Here is a 19,624-nt window from a genome sequence, read left to right on the forward strand (position 1 = left end):
TATAAATTAAGAAAATAAATCTTAAGCTGCTTACTCACCTCCAGAGCAACATTTCTCAAAACTTTTTAATCTATTTTATTTTGGAGAATTTGAATAATTCCCTGAAGTCAAATATCTTTTCAGTTTTCCTGAAAGAAGCTTACACACAATCCTTGCTAGTTTCGGTGCATCAATTCCAGCTTTACCAAAATGAATAGCACCATGACAACGTCAACTTTGTTAGAAAAAGAACTTCCAACCTAGAACAGAACAATAAAGAAATATTTCCCATACACATCTGTTGTGTATGTGGTGCGTAGGTGTACGAAACTTCTATGCAATTCAAAGGACATGTAGGAGGACATGCAGAAGAACAAATAAGACACTACTTCCACATGCAGTCGCAAAGAAGTGTCGTACTTTAAAGTACAGACAATTGATTGTTTGATTAATTTTTATATGAAAGTAGTATAGGATTAAAGGAAAAAAATGATATATAAGAATATAAGATATGATATATTTAATTATTCTATTATAAAGACGATATCTTTTAATCTCTGTTCAGCGATATTCTTTATTACCATTTGTGTTTAGTTTTTTCATTAAAAGTCAAGTAAGGAAAATCATTGGTAAGCAAGTCCTTTCTTTCTTAGCCACTTTTGAAATCAAGTTAAAAATTCCTATTCACGCATGTTGGAGAGCTGACAGCCCTATTTGCATGCACGGGTTGTGTACATTCGTAAAGTTCGTATTACACGTAGTTCCTGGTTGCTCAATTGAACCCTTGAGAATCTGTGGCATGTTTGTGCAATGTTATGCGGTTATGTGTTTGTGTTTTTATGGTTGCCTGCGTATGTGCCACGTTTCGCTGCTCTGTGTGTGCTTTGTGAGCTGAACTATCTGTGCCCTTGTGCCTTGTAGCTTCAATAGGTATATGGCCAAATTCAACTAGTCAAAGTTGAGTGGAGGGAAATGTTAAAATGGGTGATGTCTATGGAACTGAAAGTATTTATACACTCCACTTTCTGTCCTCCTCTGCTTGTTGTAACCACCAATGCTATATAGCCATATTCAACAGTCTTTAGAATTAAAGCTAAAGTTTAAAATAAAACACTTGGGGGAATGAGCATAAAAAACCTAAGAAAGCTCATTTCGTTACTTTGAGGATAGGATTTGTTGTGTTAAAAGGATGAAGCAGGTACAAAAATAAAATTTTGATTAGAAATTTTAATGAAATGTTTATGTCATACAAGAATATATACTTTGTATTTATTAGTAAACGTTTAATACAAATAAATAAATATTAGCAAAATGAGTCAATCAAAAATATATTCATCATTCATCATGATGCATTTCAAAGTGATAACTAGACTTCTTAACTAGTTTCTAAGATAATTGTTGGTTTTTAAGTAGATTTTAGTAGTTGACAGCATCTTGTTTTTTCAAATATTTTTGTCTCAAGGTATCACAGTAAGTATATCTGTGATAGGTTTGTGGTACGTTTGTTGACGGATCACACCGATTTGAACCATACTAGAAGATTGAATCTCCTGTTTAGTCATACCTATCGCAGTTTTAGAGAGGACGATGAAAGTGCCTAACATTTGTTTTGTTACTGCCGAGTGTAACTGCATCACCGATTAAACACATAAGGGGCTTAATTTTTTGAGCCTCTTGGCCAACTCCAGAACTTCCTTCTAAAGACCATTGTAGACTTTGTCAAAGGTTCAAGTTGGTTTTAAATGCTCTGAGTTCTCCTACGGAAACACAATGGGCCAGTAGGTTGAATTGGTTCTTTAGGATTGCCGGTATAGCCTGCATGAACCTTTCAAATGCAAACCGCCAAATAGTTGTAAATCTTGAAGGTTTTTGTTCGTGGTTGCATTGGCGACTGTCTACTCCGAGTGGCCACTTAAGTACTTTATATCGTATTTGATGTGCGATATTGTCATAGCTGCCTCGTTTTTTGCAATTGATATGAGAAGAATATATAAATTGCACTATTATTTGCATGATAAGCTTATATATATAGTGAGAACAGTAAAGTAAATCTATGGGATTTGGTTTAAGTGACATGTCACTATTCATATAGATTTTTTGCTAAAAGTATAATGGAATTTTGAGATTATACGAGTAGCTCAATTATCACGTTGCCGAACTTCACATTTTTTCGCTTTATATATATAAGCTCTAATGACCACTAATGGCTACTGACCACAGATGAAATCGAGAGTTAAAAAAATAATAATCGACAATTGCAGACTACTTTTTTATAATTGCTCATTATCAATTAAAGAATATTGCGGCTTCTTTTTTATACTCACTGTAGAAGTTTTGGAACTTATTGGAAACTGAAACAGAGTTCTGCATTAATAGAGAAAATTCCTAGCTCAAGTTTATAGAGAAAAATAGGTTTTCAAGAAAATACTTCAATACTTTTTGGGGGTTTGTCAGCCTGTTCGTTGTCAAGTACGAAAGATCTGTTCAATTATCTAAATTTAATGGGATGAATTCAGTTTTTGTATTTAAAGGTTTTGATGTCTTTAGGTTTCTTACAAGGAATGCATTAATAAAACGTCGAAAAATCGTTAAATGGTGTCAGCGGAACGATATCTGCCACTGCCTTGCCACTGTACTCATACTACCAACCAACTGATTTTAGAACAATCCGTTGTTAAATCGTTTTGTCCACAAAAATCATTGAATGGGGTCAGCGGAACAATATCTGCCACTGACCTGGCACTGGCACTAGTACTATCCGGTATTTAATCGATCTGTCTAGAAAATCGATGTTACGCGGTACTAAAGAATCAGTTAATAGTTTTAGCTTCGGTTATATGACTGTTATTTTTAGCAACTATTTCGTGAGGTTGGGCGTCATACGGCGTAGGTTCGAATAAAATCAACAATGCTTTTAGAAACAGTTTTCGAGGTGTAAGACTATTCATGAAATATACTTAAAAGCTCTAAGAAGTCATCTATCAGACATTCGTGTACATCTTTTAAATCTTTAAATTTGCTGTTGGAAACCCAATTAAATGACTCAATGTTGTAGCACCGTGTGCTACAACATATTTCTAGCAATAGAAATTGTGTTGTGGAGCAGATATGTGCAGCCGTGTATTTGTAATTGAACCATTTGGAAAACGTGTGCACAATAGTAAAACGAATGATCAAATAATAAGTTTCCCCATTGGCCCAACTGCAGCAATTGCTTTTCTTGTATTTTACGCGTAGGAGCACACACACAAGTGGTATTTGCTATGAGGGAGTGAGGGAGTGAGGGAGCTACTCCTTTTAGATGTGGTTTTACTGTAAGTGCTGTTAATCGAATTTAATAAAGGAAGATAGGAAGATAAAAGGAACCCTTCAAGTCACCTGTGTAAGCAGTTGAATTCGTAGAAATTCTACAAAGAATAGGACAAGAATTGTTTGCTCTCGGAACTTAACAAACAAGAAGATTTTAGCGACGAGCAATGAAGAATATAAAAATAAAATTATTTAAAAAAAATGCAAAAATCAAGGACGAAGGAAACACAATGAAGTCTAAATCAGTTACAAATGCAGCTTCGACAGCACGTAACATGTGACTTTGTTAGTACCGAACGGTGTCATTGTGTATGCTTGTGTGTATACATGTGAGAGTGAGTATGAATGCATGTAAGCAAGTGTAATTTATATTTGTGCGCTTCTGTACGTGTAAAATCGTATAGAATTTTTAACCCTTCTTAGACGATTTTTCGTTTTTGCTTTAAATTTTTTTTTGTTTTTTTTTTTGGATTTGCGTGGCATTGGTGACCTTTTTTTGTAGCTTTTAAGTGTGATTTTTGTGTTTTCCCTTTGATTTGCCAGACAACCAAACAAACTAAAATTTGTCCTTTCTTCTTCCTACAAAACGGGAAAACGGTCGTGTATGTCTCTGCTTGTAGACAAAAATATGGAAATTTTTAAGTACGTACGGGTTGTGACTTCACCATACTTATTTACTCTTTTATTTCTTTTATTGTTATTACTTTTATTTTATTTTATTTTATTTTGCAATAATACTTTATAGTATATTTTTTTTATATGGTAGCTGATGCGATTTGTTTTACACATGAGAATATGCGGTAAAATTTGCTCGTATCGTATGTGTGCAAATCTATGTCTGTCTGTTTGTCGCATAACCGTTTTGGTGCCGCAGTCTTTCGCAGTTGCACCATTTCTGCTGTCTGTCCATACATCAATTTGTCTTATTCTAAACTGTTTGTGTTTTGCGGTTTGCGATTTGCGATTTGCGATTTGTTTTATTAAGTCGATTTTTTATTTATTTATTTATTTATTTATTTTCCACTTTTTTAAGCTGAAAAGCAAACAAACTGCGAAATAAAACAACACAGACCAAATATTTTACAATATAGAATGCGAGCATTTGCCAAAAGTAATATGAATATAAGAACTTCCTGTTCACAATTGTTTCCGTTTCTTTGCTTCCAGAAGAAATATGAAAAAACAAAACCAAAAACAAAAAAACAAAAAACAAAAAAAAATATAAAATAAACTAAAAAAAAATACGCATCATCTGCATTTTAAATGTGCAAAAATTTTGAATTTCCGAGCACGTAGGCAAAGTTTTGGCGACTTATAGAGAAACTTTAAATGAAATATCTGTATTAGAAGCGAGTTCCGAGGAATTATCATACTTATGATGATGTTATTATGATTGCTTCATCGTTCATTGTCATCTTACTATTGTTGTTGTTATTGTTGGTTTTGTATTTCATTTTAAATTCAAAAATTTTTTAAAAATTTTTTTAAATTTTTCAACCAAGTTGAAATACATTCATGTGCAAAAAAAAAATCTTAGAAATTCGGTCACTCACTGCGTATGAGTGACCTATTAATAAAAATTCTTGTATTTAAAACTCTCGTTATAAAATTGAATTTAGTATTTACATATTTACATAATTATGTTATTGTTATTTATAGTCTAGTCTAATTTCATATCAAATTTGCAATTTTCTTTCTTAATGTAACTAGAATGCGTGTAAAAAAAAGTTAATAAATGTTATATATACAGCTATGACCTATTTGGCCGTCTATTGCAGGTTTGCTAATGCAAGATATAAAGAAAAACTTTTTGTATTTTTTGCATTCGTAAGAAAAATGATTATATTGATTCATTTGTTGTTATCTGCATTAAGAATATTTAGAAACCGGCAATATACGCCTGTTGGATGTTGACTATAGCTTTAATTATTTAACCGAATGAGAACACAGGTTCTCAGGTTACAAAAAAAAAAAGATTCTCAGTTTCTTCAGTATCCACATAATATACTAATATTAAAGTTAAGAAATTTTTGATTGGTGACGCTATTATTTTTCTACATTTATGATACAGTACTACGCTTATTGCGACTTACTACAGGTTAACAGTCAATTAAACCAAATTACCTGAGCATAGCCAAGCAATATTATGCTAACAAACCTTGCTCTTAGATATCTATACTTGGTATAATTTGAACAAAAAATTCACTAGTCAGCTACTTAAACTAAGGCGACACCAGATCAGCACTACGTTATCTATGCTGACGGCCCACTACATAATAGGGAGGTATGCTGTGAGACTGCATCTACACTTTAAAGACTTTTATCGCTGCTGTGGCTCTAAGGAAGAGAAGAAGCATGTGCTCTATCTCATAAGTCAGTACCATACTTTAGCTAGGAGAAGATCAAAAATGTTTAAGTCCGTTTTTCTTGTCGACCTGACCGAGCTGTCATTCTGCAAATTGAGAACTTAGTCAAATTCAAAAAACTGTCAAATAAGTTTACCTTTACGTAATGTAGAAAGCGTTACCTTTTATGGCGTTTATCGTATGCTGAACTTTTTCTCTACCTATGTACATACTAACGCTATTCCTGTGGTACCTTAACAAGTTATTATTTGAGCTCAAGTGGATTTTTTTAGCAGCCTACCTAATACTCTTACTATATTGCTTCTATAATCTATTTTTTTATTGTAATATAATTCTATTATAAATTACAATGGTACACTCCGAGCTATTAGATCTTCGATGAAACACCGGAGGGGGAATCATAAATTTATTTTAACAGTTGAACGTTTTTTATAAATCTAACAAAATCTTTTGGTTACAGATTCTAAACCACATTTAGTTTAATGAAAGCCGAATAAAGTTACTTTGGTCACTTCGTGACAATTGCAGGTCATCTGCAGATGAGATGGGAAGTTCCACTTTGTAACTTACAGAATTTGTCGGTATCAGTATATACATGTAGGTATTACATATGTCAAATAATTGCTATATTTTATAGCAATGAAGAGTTGCTATAATATTGTGATGAAAAAAACCTTAAGTTAAAATTACAATGCGATTTTTTATTCAAACATTGTACGAAATATACTTTTTGTTCGCCTTAATATACAAATGATTTTAACTAAAATAGAAACACATAAGCACAGCTAACACTTAAGTGTTGAAAAGCATTGACGCTGTCAATTCAAAAAAAAAAAAAGTACACCAACACTGCGTTGAAAGCTTGAGAATTTGAATTTAGATAAAATATCGAATTTGTTCAGCACGTCTGTAATACCTCCAAGTTAAACGACACCAAGGGATATCAGTTATATTCCTAAAGAAACCCAGAGAGTTGTACGGCATTGCACTGTGTCCATGGGTAAGCGTCAAATTGCGTTGCAGCACGTAACGAAAAGGATTAGTTGCAGGATTAGTGATCTCAGAAACCGGCCGCTGTAATGAAATCCTCTGACCACCATCATTGAAAAAAAATTGCTGAAATTAATTAAAATAAAATTTTTAATTGAATAAAAAAGGGAATTTAACTTACCAAATACTTTACAACCGCCAATGAGACCATCAACGCCACGGAAATGCCCAACACATATATCACATGAAGCTGGAAAACATTCCAATTATTTGGAGAAGCCGGGGTATATGGAACTGATTTAGAGAGATACATTTTGGATTTACAGATGTTAAGCTTTTGCTGACTTAAGTTTTAGGAAACGTTTCCTACAATTTAAAAAAAATTTTAAATTATTTATGTAAGAAGTTTTTGTTTTATTTGAACTGATTATCAATGAATGTATGTCGATAAAAATGATGTATATATTATAAAACAAAAACATTTCTTTTAAAAATAATCAATGAAAACTTGTTGTGAATGAATCTCAGTTACTTAGTTGGAAAACACGATGATAGTGTTTAATAATAATCGCTTCAAACTCAAAAATATAATGTTATTATATACTCAAATAATTAGGCCTGTACTACTGTGCGAATGTGTAACATACAGCAAAGCCTCAAATACTGCCATAAAGCAATTACAGATACCACAAAATCTGACTTTAAGAAGACCAATTAAGATTCTTTGGCATATTAGAACAACAGACATGCAATGAGATCGAATCAGTGAAAAAATATATCAAAGACAGAGACCCAAAATTATTCACAAAAGTTGATACGTTGCCCAACTCCGCCCTAACAAACCTTAAGTCCACATCAGAACGCACAGGAAGATATGCTGATGTACGGTCCGTCATCAGTTAGAAGATAAATAAATGATAATGATTCTAGTATAATTAAACTTTAGTGTGTGGCAGGGCCACAAAAGAGTAAAAGTGTGCAATAGCACTAACTCAAATCACAACAACAACAACGGACGATGATAATTGTAAGATAATTTTCTGATAATTGTTATTTTTGCTTATGGAATATACTACACATATAACAATATGATATAATAATATATATAATATGTAATAATTAATAGTAATAAAATTACAATATGTTAAGGCAAAATTGCGCACCATTCATACTATAAAGATACCTTATTACCATATTATAATAAATTGACTTAACGACAAGCGTTTGCTTTCTCTTTAAGCAAATTCAGAAAGTCATTCAAAATTAATTCCTTATAAGTGCCAATATCATTAGATTAGTACTTCATTATAAAATAAATATGGATAACTTTTTTTGCAAAAGGAATGAATTTTTTTAAAATGCTGCTTGGTTCAACAAAAACCTTTTATCTCGAAAAAAAAATGTGTTCTCCATGGGGTTTTGAAAATTTGCCTGTTAGACCAATATACCAGGCACTGTAAATTATGGAGACTTAAACTTCTTGATGTTGTAGATATTATTGACTATGTTAAATATTGACTAAGATTAAGTAAAATTTCATCAGAATCTGAAGTGACGAGGTTAAAATTCATTCCGGTTTTGAGAGAAAAGTATTTTTTTTCTGAGGTTAAAATTGGTTTCGTTTATGACAGAATGATCAATATATAAAATTTGTATAAGTACATTCAGTTGTATTAAAATTAAATATAATCACGAAAAACAAAAAATATAAATAATAATATAAATATTTCAAGTGTCGCATAATAAATTCAAAACGAGAAGTAATAAAATTGACATAATTATCCATTCATTACCTTAAACGGATATATATCTATTTGTATTCCAATATTTTTACGGAACATAAATCACTTCAAATTTATTATGTTTTTTGCTTAATACACTTTTATCCTAAATCAGTTTAACTAAATTTAGCTACTTAATCCTTTCAAATGTCCCTAATGTTCTAATACAATTTTGAAGCAATTTCATGACATTTAAGAAATAATTTTATACTGCTCTTTAAGCTGACCCTTTTTCAGTTCATTTTAGCTTTTCCTACATTTTTCTATTTCTATTTATGCTATCTTTTTTTTTTGTTTTTATTTCCATGCAATTTTTTCTTTCTAAAATTTTCTTATGCTACCCCATTTAGTTTGCGAAAATTTTTAACATTCAACAGCTGATAGCTTTTTTATTTCATATCCGGGCTTCTCTAATAGTAATGGGAGCGACTTAGGCAACATCAGCAGCGCATCGATGGCAGCGGTGTGGCAGGGAAAAGGCAGCAAAACTAACTTCATATAAAATCCCCCGTTGAAGGGTTTAATACGTTTGCGAAAAAAGAAATCCACATACAGTGCGGCTCATCATAAATTCTGGCAACGCAAACGAACTTAAATACACACACACACACACACACTCACACACACAGTGCCACAATTGTCTATACATTGTACGTAGAATTGTGCCACTGTTCTTAGCGGAAGACTGAAAACCTTCTGCCATGATGACACTCATTGTGTAACTAAAGTAGTTACTGAAGATACGTACGCCAGAAAGTATGCTACAATGAATTGCAACCGTTGCAGATATCAACAAATGCGAATACGATTGTGAGTGTGAGTGTGAATACGAGCGCAACTCCTTCGAATATCCTAAATTTTTTCTTATTGTGCTTGATTGTGCGCAATTCTATGCTTGTGTGTGAAGAGAGTGTATAAGTTTGTTGGCTTGTTTGACAATTCCTTGAATGACATATGTGCACGCACTTCGAAGTGAGTATTTTCTTAAGTAATTTTTCGGAATGTTTTTTCTCATTCAAATAACTGATTTCTGTATTATTTTCGAGATAAAAGTTAGTCCTTTTATATAAATATTCTGTTTTTTCCTTGTACTTACATCTATTGTTAAAATTCTGTTAATTGTTTTGTTTTTTTTTTTGTTTTTTGGAAGGTTTTTTATTTTCTTTCTCTCATCAAAGACAATAACTTATTCGAATGCAAATTGAGGAATCCGGATATGAGAAATATTTTGTGGTTTTGGTGTCTTCTTCAGTAGAATACATTGGCACAAAATGCACTGTAATATGTAATAGTTGCCTTTGTGATTTTGTAATGAAGTGCAATTTACTAACATTTCACAGAGTTAAATTTTTTTCTTTTGTAGTGATTTTTGAAATTTATCGCTTTTTCTCTTCATTACGGTTCAAATTCTTAAGAAAGTTTATTCTTCACAACATTTTTATTGTGGACTTTTTTGCTGCTTGCCAGAAAGCCTAGACTAAAATTTCGTGCTTTGCAGATATTTGTAAATTTTGTAAATTTTAGGATGCAGTGAAACTCTTGTCTTGCATTTTAAATGTAATTATTGTATAGTGAATCAAATAAACATGTACAATACATAAGACATTGGAAGATATCTAAAAATCTTTAAGAAACTAACTTCAGGTCCTTCAAAACTTTTTAAAATATAGATTGCAAAACACACAAAATATTGGGGGATGTGTATATGTATCTATTTCAAGTGCTTAAAAGCTATTAAAAAAGATATTGCATATGTAGTATAAAATGATTATTGTAAATAATATATTACATAAATAAGAAAAGTATATAAAGAAATGTGAAATTATAAGAAAGTACAAAGTATAAAAAAATATACACATATAGAAGTACTGGTAGGTCAACAAAAACTAAGAAAATATATATATAATATATATAAAAATATACATAAATGTAATAAATGTATATATATGTATACAAATTCTTATATATATATATAAGAAATTGTAAAGCAGTATTCACAATCGTTAAAATTGGAGAAAACCTAAATGGATCTAAACTTAAAGATGGAAACACTGGATCGGGTATACTGATAGCTTTAGTTCATAGAACTTAGCCTAAGGGCAAGCATTCAACTGTATATCAAGCAAAGTTATCTGCGATTATTTTATATATTGATAAATGACTGAAGAAAAAAGCTAATAAAATTGTGATCAACATAATATTGGGCAACTAAATGGACTTAATGATCGAAGATTATTGATGGAATATAATTCTAAATTCTAAAAGACTGTCAATGGCTCATTTATGGACTTGAACAAAGCAACCATGTCAATTCTTAATCCAAACTACATCATAAGCAAGGCATAAAAAGCTCATTTAGCTTGAGGTTGTCTGCCAAGTCATCACCAACTTAATGGTGTCCCAAGACAGTCTTCCTACTGTTTGCCAGTGCTGGACATTGGCACAATATATGCGCCGCTGTCTCCTTTTCTTCTAGGCATATTCTACAAGTGTCTTCCTCAGCAAGAGTTATATTTTGGAGGTGATATTTGTAATTTTTATGTCCAGTAATCAATGAGATCAGCCACTTTAGGGTACTTCGCGGATAGCTAAGTACTTTTATCGCTTCTCTGGCCAAAGGTTTCGGCATTATGAGTTTAGTCTGTCTATAAGTGCTTATCTCTCTCTATTTATTAAGATAAAATGAAGTTATTCACTTATTGACAAAGTCTGCAGTAATGTTGTAGCCCAATAGTGTTCTGGGCTCTGCGCCGCAGAAGTTATGGCTTGATCCTTGCTTTACAAGTTCAACATTAATAGGATGATGTACTCCAAGGAGTACCATGCATGCAGTAAACTTAAACTAAAAAATAGAAAATGACTGTGTTTAAATTATTTTTTATAGAATCTTCAGTTAAGTTTCAATAGACTTTTCGCGATAGCAGTTTCATTTTCGATAAGGTTCGGTGGCATTCTCTAGTTACTTCGGAAATTTTTGTAATTTTATTGATGTTTTGTGCATTACAAATAGTTGTTTGTTATGACACTTAATCATTTTTTTACTTCTTCAAAACCTTCGTGAGAAATATATATTTATTTTAATATATATTTATTAGTAATCCATTGTTTATACTCTACTGCCATCTAGTTTAAGTGTTATTATTCGCTTTTACTTTCATATTGTTTTCACGACTCATAATCAGTCGCCGACTAATAAGGGACGATCTTCAAAGGCTACTGTCATTGTTGCGAGGCAGAGAAGGAAGAGGAAATTTTAGCTCGGTACTCGCTAGCGCACATTCACTTCAAAATCTTCCTTACTGAAATGTTTAACTGATATCACTAATATAAGCATTTAAGATACTACCTGTTTTATTAAAGCGACAAAGTTGTATCCGGTTCCAGTAGAGTTTCGTTTCTTTTGGTAGAGTTCACGTATCTATATGTATATGTATACATATGTATACATAATTATTTATTTATTAATCATATAATATGTAGTATCACAATGGTTCTATTTCTAAGGTTTATGTGAGGTGAACCTTTCTACAGGAGGAGCTGCCACGTATACCATATTTCACTTTACCTTTTTCGTCAGACGTACTTTCCACAACAATATACCATATAGTCACAGCAAAACATCGGGTGAATTTGTTTAAATTTTAGAAGTAAGCAGATGAGTGCTGAATGGTGTACATTCACACTCCGTCATTCTCTAATAGTTGTCGCTGAACCAGGTGTATAACAGAGAATTAAATTATGAAAATTAAATGGAATAAAATTTTTAATTAATTTTAACTTATTTGTATCCTTGCTTGCTTTCCTGAGAAAAATTTTTCACATCGAATAATCAAAATCTTAAGCAAAAATTCTTAAAGCAAACTTTACACTTTAATATGTGAAGCGTTGAAAAAGTATCTACAGTTTACGTATCTATTTTTTTCCAGTGCAATTACGTAGCAGACAGACTTCAATTAATTACAAAACAAAGGCTTTAGTTAGTAGTAAAAAACGCCAAGGAGGAGCATAAACTGTAACCGCAAGAAATCCATGACAGAGAAAAGGAAAAAATTTCCCTACAGCAGCTAAAGCATCTCCCATTTGTTAAGTTTTTCTTCAATTGAACCGTCTCATTCATTTGCCGCTTGCAGCTGAAGCAGATAGATATCCTTTTTGAACACATATACGGAGATGTATGCATATCCTTATAAATATGTGCTAATGTACAATTACATTTGTATTCAATGAGGGAAATTGCCAACTTCTGGCTCGAAATTGTATCTTATTGTGCTTATTTTCCGGAGTGCATTTTAAGCGATTTTCTAGGTTTGAGTTATAATTACACAAAACTTTAGCTGAAATGTAATGAACGACGGAAAAGGATTAGTGATATAAGACTTTATAACTAAGCGTTTTAATTTACGATGCAATCTTATGTTTTTCTTACAAAAGTTTAATGCATTTAAATTAATTTCCTCTGGTTTTTAGTTGAAAGATTACTTGACTATTTAATTTAAACTCTTATTATAGTTTAAATTAATCAAATGAAAGCTATATATACTTTATTTGAAATGAAAATGGTTCACATAAGTTAATTAGTCTACAACTATTATTTTCTTCTTATTAATTCCCGTCTATATTGCTGTGTTCTATTTAAAAATTACTTAAAGAAACTTCACTAATGAGGTCACCCATTACGACTTTTATATCTTCGCTTGGAATACTATGGTTTGTTCAGATCAGCGCTAATAGCCTGAACTTTTAATGTTGTAGAAGTATTTTGAGCTATCGAAACATATGGGCTGCCGATTCATTGAAGTCCACAATAGGTATGTGGGATGTACGGGTTTCCATGTTAAGAATTGCTTTATCCAAAGCTTACTGATTTGAATGACTTTACCGATATCTACATTACCTCTGGCATCAGACTGTTGACTCATTGAAGCCAATAATGAGATTTTGTGATGTGCTGGTTTGAGACATCCACGTCAAGGATAATGTCATCCAAACCTTTTCACCTTGAAGGACTTTTCATCGAAAACTACATTATCACTAGCATCGGGTTGCTGACTTATTGAAGACCACAATGGGTATGTGGGACGTATTGGTATGAGACTTCCACGTTAATGACTGTGTCATCCAAATTTTATAGATTTTGATTAAGAATAATATTCAAATCGTTTTCAGAGTATAACATATTTATTTAGTAAACGCACGACATCACGTCAAAAACTCAGAGGAGTCATAAATATTTTATTAAATGTTTTATTTTTATATTTTTTTTTACAAATGACTGTCTTTAGTTTTTTTAAAACCTCCCATCCGAACCCATCTTGATAGTCAGTATATGTCGGTATTTTCAATTTAGAAAGCAGTTAATTCCTATCAACTGAATAATAATGTTTCTGTGATATTTTCCGTTGACTATAATTGCTAGGCCTTTTTCATAAAGAACAAAATACAATCCGCACCGTAAAGTGCACTAAGCTGTCACTTTTTCATGAAGTAAATATACTTCGTGAATAGTGTGTGGGTGTTTTTCAGTCCAAGTCATCTATAAAGGTAGAAAAGTGTTATCTGGGTAAAGGTGATTTTTTTCCTTAAAGATAAAATAATTAACATAAATCTTAAGTACAATTTTTTGATATTTGCGTCTTTTAGTACTCAAAACTTGAAGTATCATCAACATATATCGGTCAACTAACAATTTGCCTTTCTTTTTTTTTTCAGTTAAACTCTTGGATTCAGTACTAAAAATTCCTTTAATAATAAAAAGTAAAATCTGTTAAACAAGGTAAGTGCATTCAAAATTTGATTCAGCAGTCGAAAAATATTAATATTGTAGGGAGTATTTTTATTAAATAAGAAATTATAATAAAAAATTTTTTTTTTGATTTAAAATGAACTACTATTTTCAATTTTTGCAAATTATAACTCAAATTATAATTTAATTATAACTCAAACCTCTTCAGCTTGTATAGTACTGTATCTTTGTTTACAGTACTATTTAATATGTCACATTTTATAATATTTTTTAAATATTTCGGAAGCCTTTCTAACTATTATTCTTAATATATATCATTTGTGATACTTGATCTCGTTAATACTCTGGCTTTCTTATTATATTACAGTACTTGAAGAGATGAAATTCTTTAAACTTAACATCGAATGGTGTGACTTTCCCATTGTATCACATAAGGATATTTTGTTCTTTCCTTTGCTTTTTCTCGTTATCCGATCACAGCATGTGTTTTTTTGTCACATGTGGTTTCGAATATAGATTTCTAGATGTAATTTGGAACAATTACAATTACAATATATGTAATTTATATATCACCTTTTAGGTGCAATGGTGTTTTCTGCTAATACTTTATGTTCTGTTTTTTTAGAATCCTGCATATCTATGTTATAGTTGGTTCAACCATGCTTATCTGTGTTTTCGTTTTTAACTGCGTTAGTATTTTCATCTAGTAAAAAACATCAGCTCCTGCTCTCTGGCTTTGTCATCTATATTGAATCCTGCATGCAAGTTCGGTTTTGAGTATATATCAGTATCAGCCTAGATGGTATATAATTGTAGCTCTTCACGGCATTGAAAATCTTGATCTTTTATCATCGAGCGCTTTACCAGACTAAAACTCAGGTGCTCAATCTTCGTGCGACTCACGGTGTTCATTTTAGTCTAAAATCTCTGCACACGTAAGCACAGAATGGATTTATGGTTTTGCATATATTTAGTACTATGTTCTAAAAATAAGCTTGATTTTCCGCCAACTTATTTTTATTATTATTATTAAGAACAAAGAATATAGTTTACATTTAAGCAGAGAAAATTGGATCATACCTATGAGTTTACAAACCAATACTACAGGTAATATGTTCAGATATTTTAATAAATATTTCACAATTGTGACAAAATTAGTATCTGGAAGTCTCATTTTGTTAAGATGCTACTTTGGTGAACAATGTCCTTTTAGAAATTCGGCGAAAACCTTGAAATTTTTTTTCTTTCAGTACAACCAATTGATTTTAAACTGTCTAAGACATGTTGAAGAAAGTTTTGGACTGCCTTTTGTACTGCTCGGTTTTGGACTGAGCTCAAAATATATTAACTAATATAGCATAGTTTCGAAATAATTATTTGTCTACTATGTATTAAATTAATTTAAATGAAATTAAGAAATATATAAATTAAATTAAAAATTTGATATCTTTGTAGTACACCTAGTGAAGAATAGTGAAAATTTTTATTTACTTTTGGTATGAATAAATTTAAAATTTGAAATAATTTCAACATGACCAATTTCAGGCACTTTTGAATAAATCGACTTCATAATCCTATAAAATCCAAGTAATTTTGTACGTGATTTTTGCACTGCATTGAATATAAAACAATGGTAATCTTCTGCTTAATCAACTGCTTCCCCTGCAGGTCCATCTGCATTCAACTGCAGTTGCAATTTTCATAAAAATAACAATCAAATCCATGAGTTTTATTGACAATAAAATTTTGCTCTCCCATTTTATGCATTTCAGTTTTTGATCTTTGTTTTTCATTTCTTAATTGTTCTAATGCAAAATTTTGCATTCGGATTCGTTGAAATCATTCGAAACGAAAGTTAAATAAAAGCGTAAAAAATGAAACAAAAGCGCAAAAAAAGAAATAAATAATGAAACTGAGTAAAAAAACTTAAATGGAAAATATTGAAAATGTTAAAAAAATGTGAAAAATGAAGAAATTCATAAAATGGCATAAAAAGTCTCGATGAATTGGCGTTGAGGCTAACTGAAGTTTGGTTCAACATCATCAACTGTAACAGCATCGGCATTGGCATTGGCATCGGAATCGGCATCGGCATTACCATCAGCATCAGCTTCGGTGTACGCATCGGAATAAGTATCAGTATCAGCATCGGAATCGGCATCAGCATTGGTATCTGCATCACTATCAGCATGAGTATCAGCCTCGATATCGGCATCTGCATCAGCAACGCCATCGGCCTCGACATCAGCAGTGGCTAAGGCTTTGGCGTTGGCAGTTAACATCGCCTGTTGTGGCACACGTTCAATTCAAATTGTGAAGATTTACTGCCCTAACAAATTATTTCCAAACAAAACCAACATAGCAACCGCATTGACCGAATAAGATGTGGTGAATGCAGCCAAAGATGCACGTTTAACTATGAGGTACGGTATGGCAATCCTCGTGAGTGCCTCCGCATCGGCATTTGCACAGCACGTAGCTTTTTTCCAAGTATTTTTTTAATTGTTGGCAACAGCATCATTCATCTTGTCCTAAAATTAATAAAAACTAAAAGCAAAATAAGACAATAAATAAATGAAGGAGGAAAAATAAAGCATGGGAGGGTAACATAATGGAAATGCAACAAAAGAAAATTTATGTCTTTAAAGACAGACTTTTTTGTGGACAAGGAGAGCTCGTTTTGGATTTTAAATATTAGATTTAATTATGCCAAAATTTATGTGCACAGACTTTTAGCAAATATTTGCAGTTGTTAATGAATGCAAAAATTTGTAGAAGATTAATTAACTCGGCTTTGGTGTAACGTGACAAATTTCAAAAACCACAATTTGCCTTCATAGCAGTCACCAAGAAGCGTGCAGTGGTGAGCACGTGGTATGTTGCAACTGCAGTTGGTGCATTAAATGTGCTCCAATGGCAATAGTAAGTACAGCAAAGTAGCTTGTCTAAGTTTTAATCCCTGCTGCTGAGTTCCAGCAGTGGCAGTTGCAGTAGAAATTGACAAAGTAGCTGGAATTAAAGTCCTCTATTCTTAAAGTTCGTGCCTTTCCTACTTGCTGTTCTTTTAGATAATTTTGTACTGCAGCGTATTGTATTGTTCTTTATTTCTGAGTTGTTTAAAAAAGTTTTTCTGTTTTCTTGCCTTATAAGAATTTTTTGCTCTGCCACAAAAATGTCCACGAAGCGTTCCATACGGGTTGCACGTTCTAACGCCGTGGTGTATATAGCGTATTTCGTGCAATGTTTTAATTAGAACTAAACTCTGCATTTCACTTCCCCATTATTCATGATCCCTACTATTTTATTTTTAACGTATTTGGCCTTTATATTTAGTTCACTTTTGTTTTTTTCCATTCTCTAAGCCACTTCCTTTTATTTTCCATCAATTTTCTTTATCTTTGATTTTATCTAGGTTAAAGTGTTTAATTGCATTTTTAAAGTCAAGCACTTAAATTGAATTTGAAAGATTTATGAGGTCCAACTTAGCCTTCGTCCTGCCTTCGCACACCTGGACCAAATCCACTGAGAAGAACTTTTCCGCTAACAAATACCCAACTTTCTTAGGACAATAATAATAGAAAAATAAAATTTAAAGTAAAATCTTATACTCGTAAATTGAACTTGTAAGCGAACAATTTGCTCCAGTAGTATTTGTCATTCAATAATTGCACGAACACTAGAATCAATATTGATGCACTGAACTGTGTGATGTTTGCTCCAGAAACGAAATTTTTCATTTAATTAAAATTAAATAAATTTACAAACATTTCAGTTTCATTTGTTTTCTTAATTTTTAAACTTCCTTCTAAAAATGGGAGAAAAATTCTAAAGCCAAAGGCAATAAGTCATTTGATGCTTAATTCTGGTTAAAGATAACACACCTTCCTTTCTATAAGAACACAACTTATATTTGCACCTTGATTCAAATGTATTTTAAGTTCTACTGAATATTATTTCCGTATTATAAGACAAATTTGTTAAATAGAAAAAATATTTAGTTATATTAGAAAAACAAATAGTTCAGTAACGCTTAATTATTTCAATCTAAAACTTGCTTTCACAATACTTTGTGAAAATCATCTAAAATTATTAAATGGAAAAAAAATTTCAACACGTAGAAATTATTTTGTATCCTTTAAACAATTCTTGAACAAAAAAAAAAGAGATCCTATCCACATAAATCCATCACTGGCTAGTGAAGTTATAGCCTTCTCTTTGATTTAAATAATTAAATTTATTAATAATAAATAAATAATAAAGAGATTTTTCGAAAAGTAGTGAACTACAACAACAAAAATTTATTTTATACTATTTTAATAAATTGAATTTTTGGCTGACCAAAAAAAGTATTGCCAAATACCCATTATCAGTGATCTTGAACTATAAGAATTATATATTTTATATAATTATTCTTGAATAATTTTTTGAGACTGCAAATTAATCATTTAATTTTATGTGATTTAATAAAATAATTATAAAACATAAAATATAATTAATTATTAAACATCATAGTATATGATATGGTGAATTTATATACATCATGGATTAATTGTTGCCATAAGGCATATCAAAGTCTTCACTGCCAAGTATGTTATAAGCATTTATACTAACAACAACCATGGTGGCGCTACTGTTGGTGTTAACTCACCTTGTGCATTACATACCAATCAGAGCCAATCAATACTAAAAACACAAAAATTAAGTCTATGTATGCATGAGCTTCAGAAATCTTCCCAAACCTACCCTTACACTTAAAGATACTTAGACCGTGTGTTATAATAAAGAATAGTGTTGAAAAAATGTTGTTGCTGTTTGTCTGTCCACTCAGTATCTAAAAACTCTACTTCGACCTTGGCTTCCTTCGTACGGATGGACTAGGAGCTGTGTATGCGTTTGCTATAAAATAATTAGAGTTTTCTCTATATGGTTTTGCCGAAACAAAATATGTTTTGTTCGCTATTGAATTGATTGGTGACACCCCTAACAAAATATGGGTTTAATTTATTAGTATTATAGTACTAATATTGTAGTGCATTAATTATATTTAATTAATACATTATTTCATCATACATGAATTATTAAGTTTGATTGTTTATAAGTTCAAACAGAAATGTTTTTCTTATTGATTGTATATTTTCAGAATTCATGATTTTTTTTTTTCAAAATAGATGTGCTCTTATTTTCCCGTTTTTGGTACTCGCAATAATAGGAAACAGCTAATGTTAGTGCATTCTAGATGATTCAAAACTTTTAAATATTCAAAATTCTACTGAACGTATATATAACACAGTTTTGATTTTTCAATTCTCATTTGCTTTAGTTAGCAAATACGGCACACTAATAATTTTGCTAATAAATTACAATTCTGATATTTCAATTCTCTGTTACTTTACTATATGACAACTATATAAATTTTAAGACAATAGATTGAACTGTATAATTTTAATATAAATTTT

At 31.2% G+C, this 19,624-nt stretch overlaps 1 protein-coding gene across 1 annotated transcript; it reads right to left on the reverse strand.

Moving 5' to 3' along the window:
* Positions 1–6,334: 6,334 nt before the first annotated feature.
* LOC119661820 lies at positions 6,335–7,045 on the reverse strand. The gene is made up of 2 exons (XM_038071319.1): positions 6,826–7,045; positions 6,335–6,770 (listed from the first exon to the last, which is right to left on the reverse strand). The coding sequence occupies exons 1-2, from the start codon at positions 6,955–6,957 to the stop codon at positions 6,531–6,533; spliced, it is 372 nt and encodes a 123-aa protein (XP_037927247.1). The 5' UTR covers positions 6,958–7,045; the 3' UTR covers positions 6,335–6,530.
* Positions 7,046–19,624: the final 12,579 nt, after the last annotated feature.

Source organism: Teleopsis dalmanni, chromosome X (assembly GCF_002237135.1).
Source record: "Teleopsis dalmanni isolate 2A chromosome X, ASM223713v2, whole genome shotgun sequence".
NCBI lineage: Eukaryota > Metazoa > Arthropoda > Insecta > Diptera > Diopsidae > Teleopsis > Teleopsis dalmanni.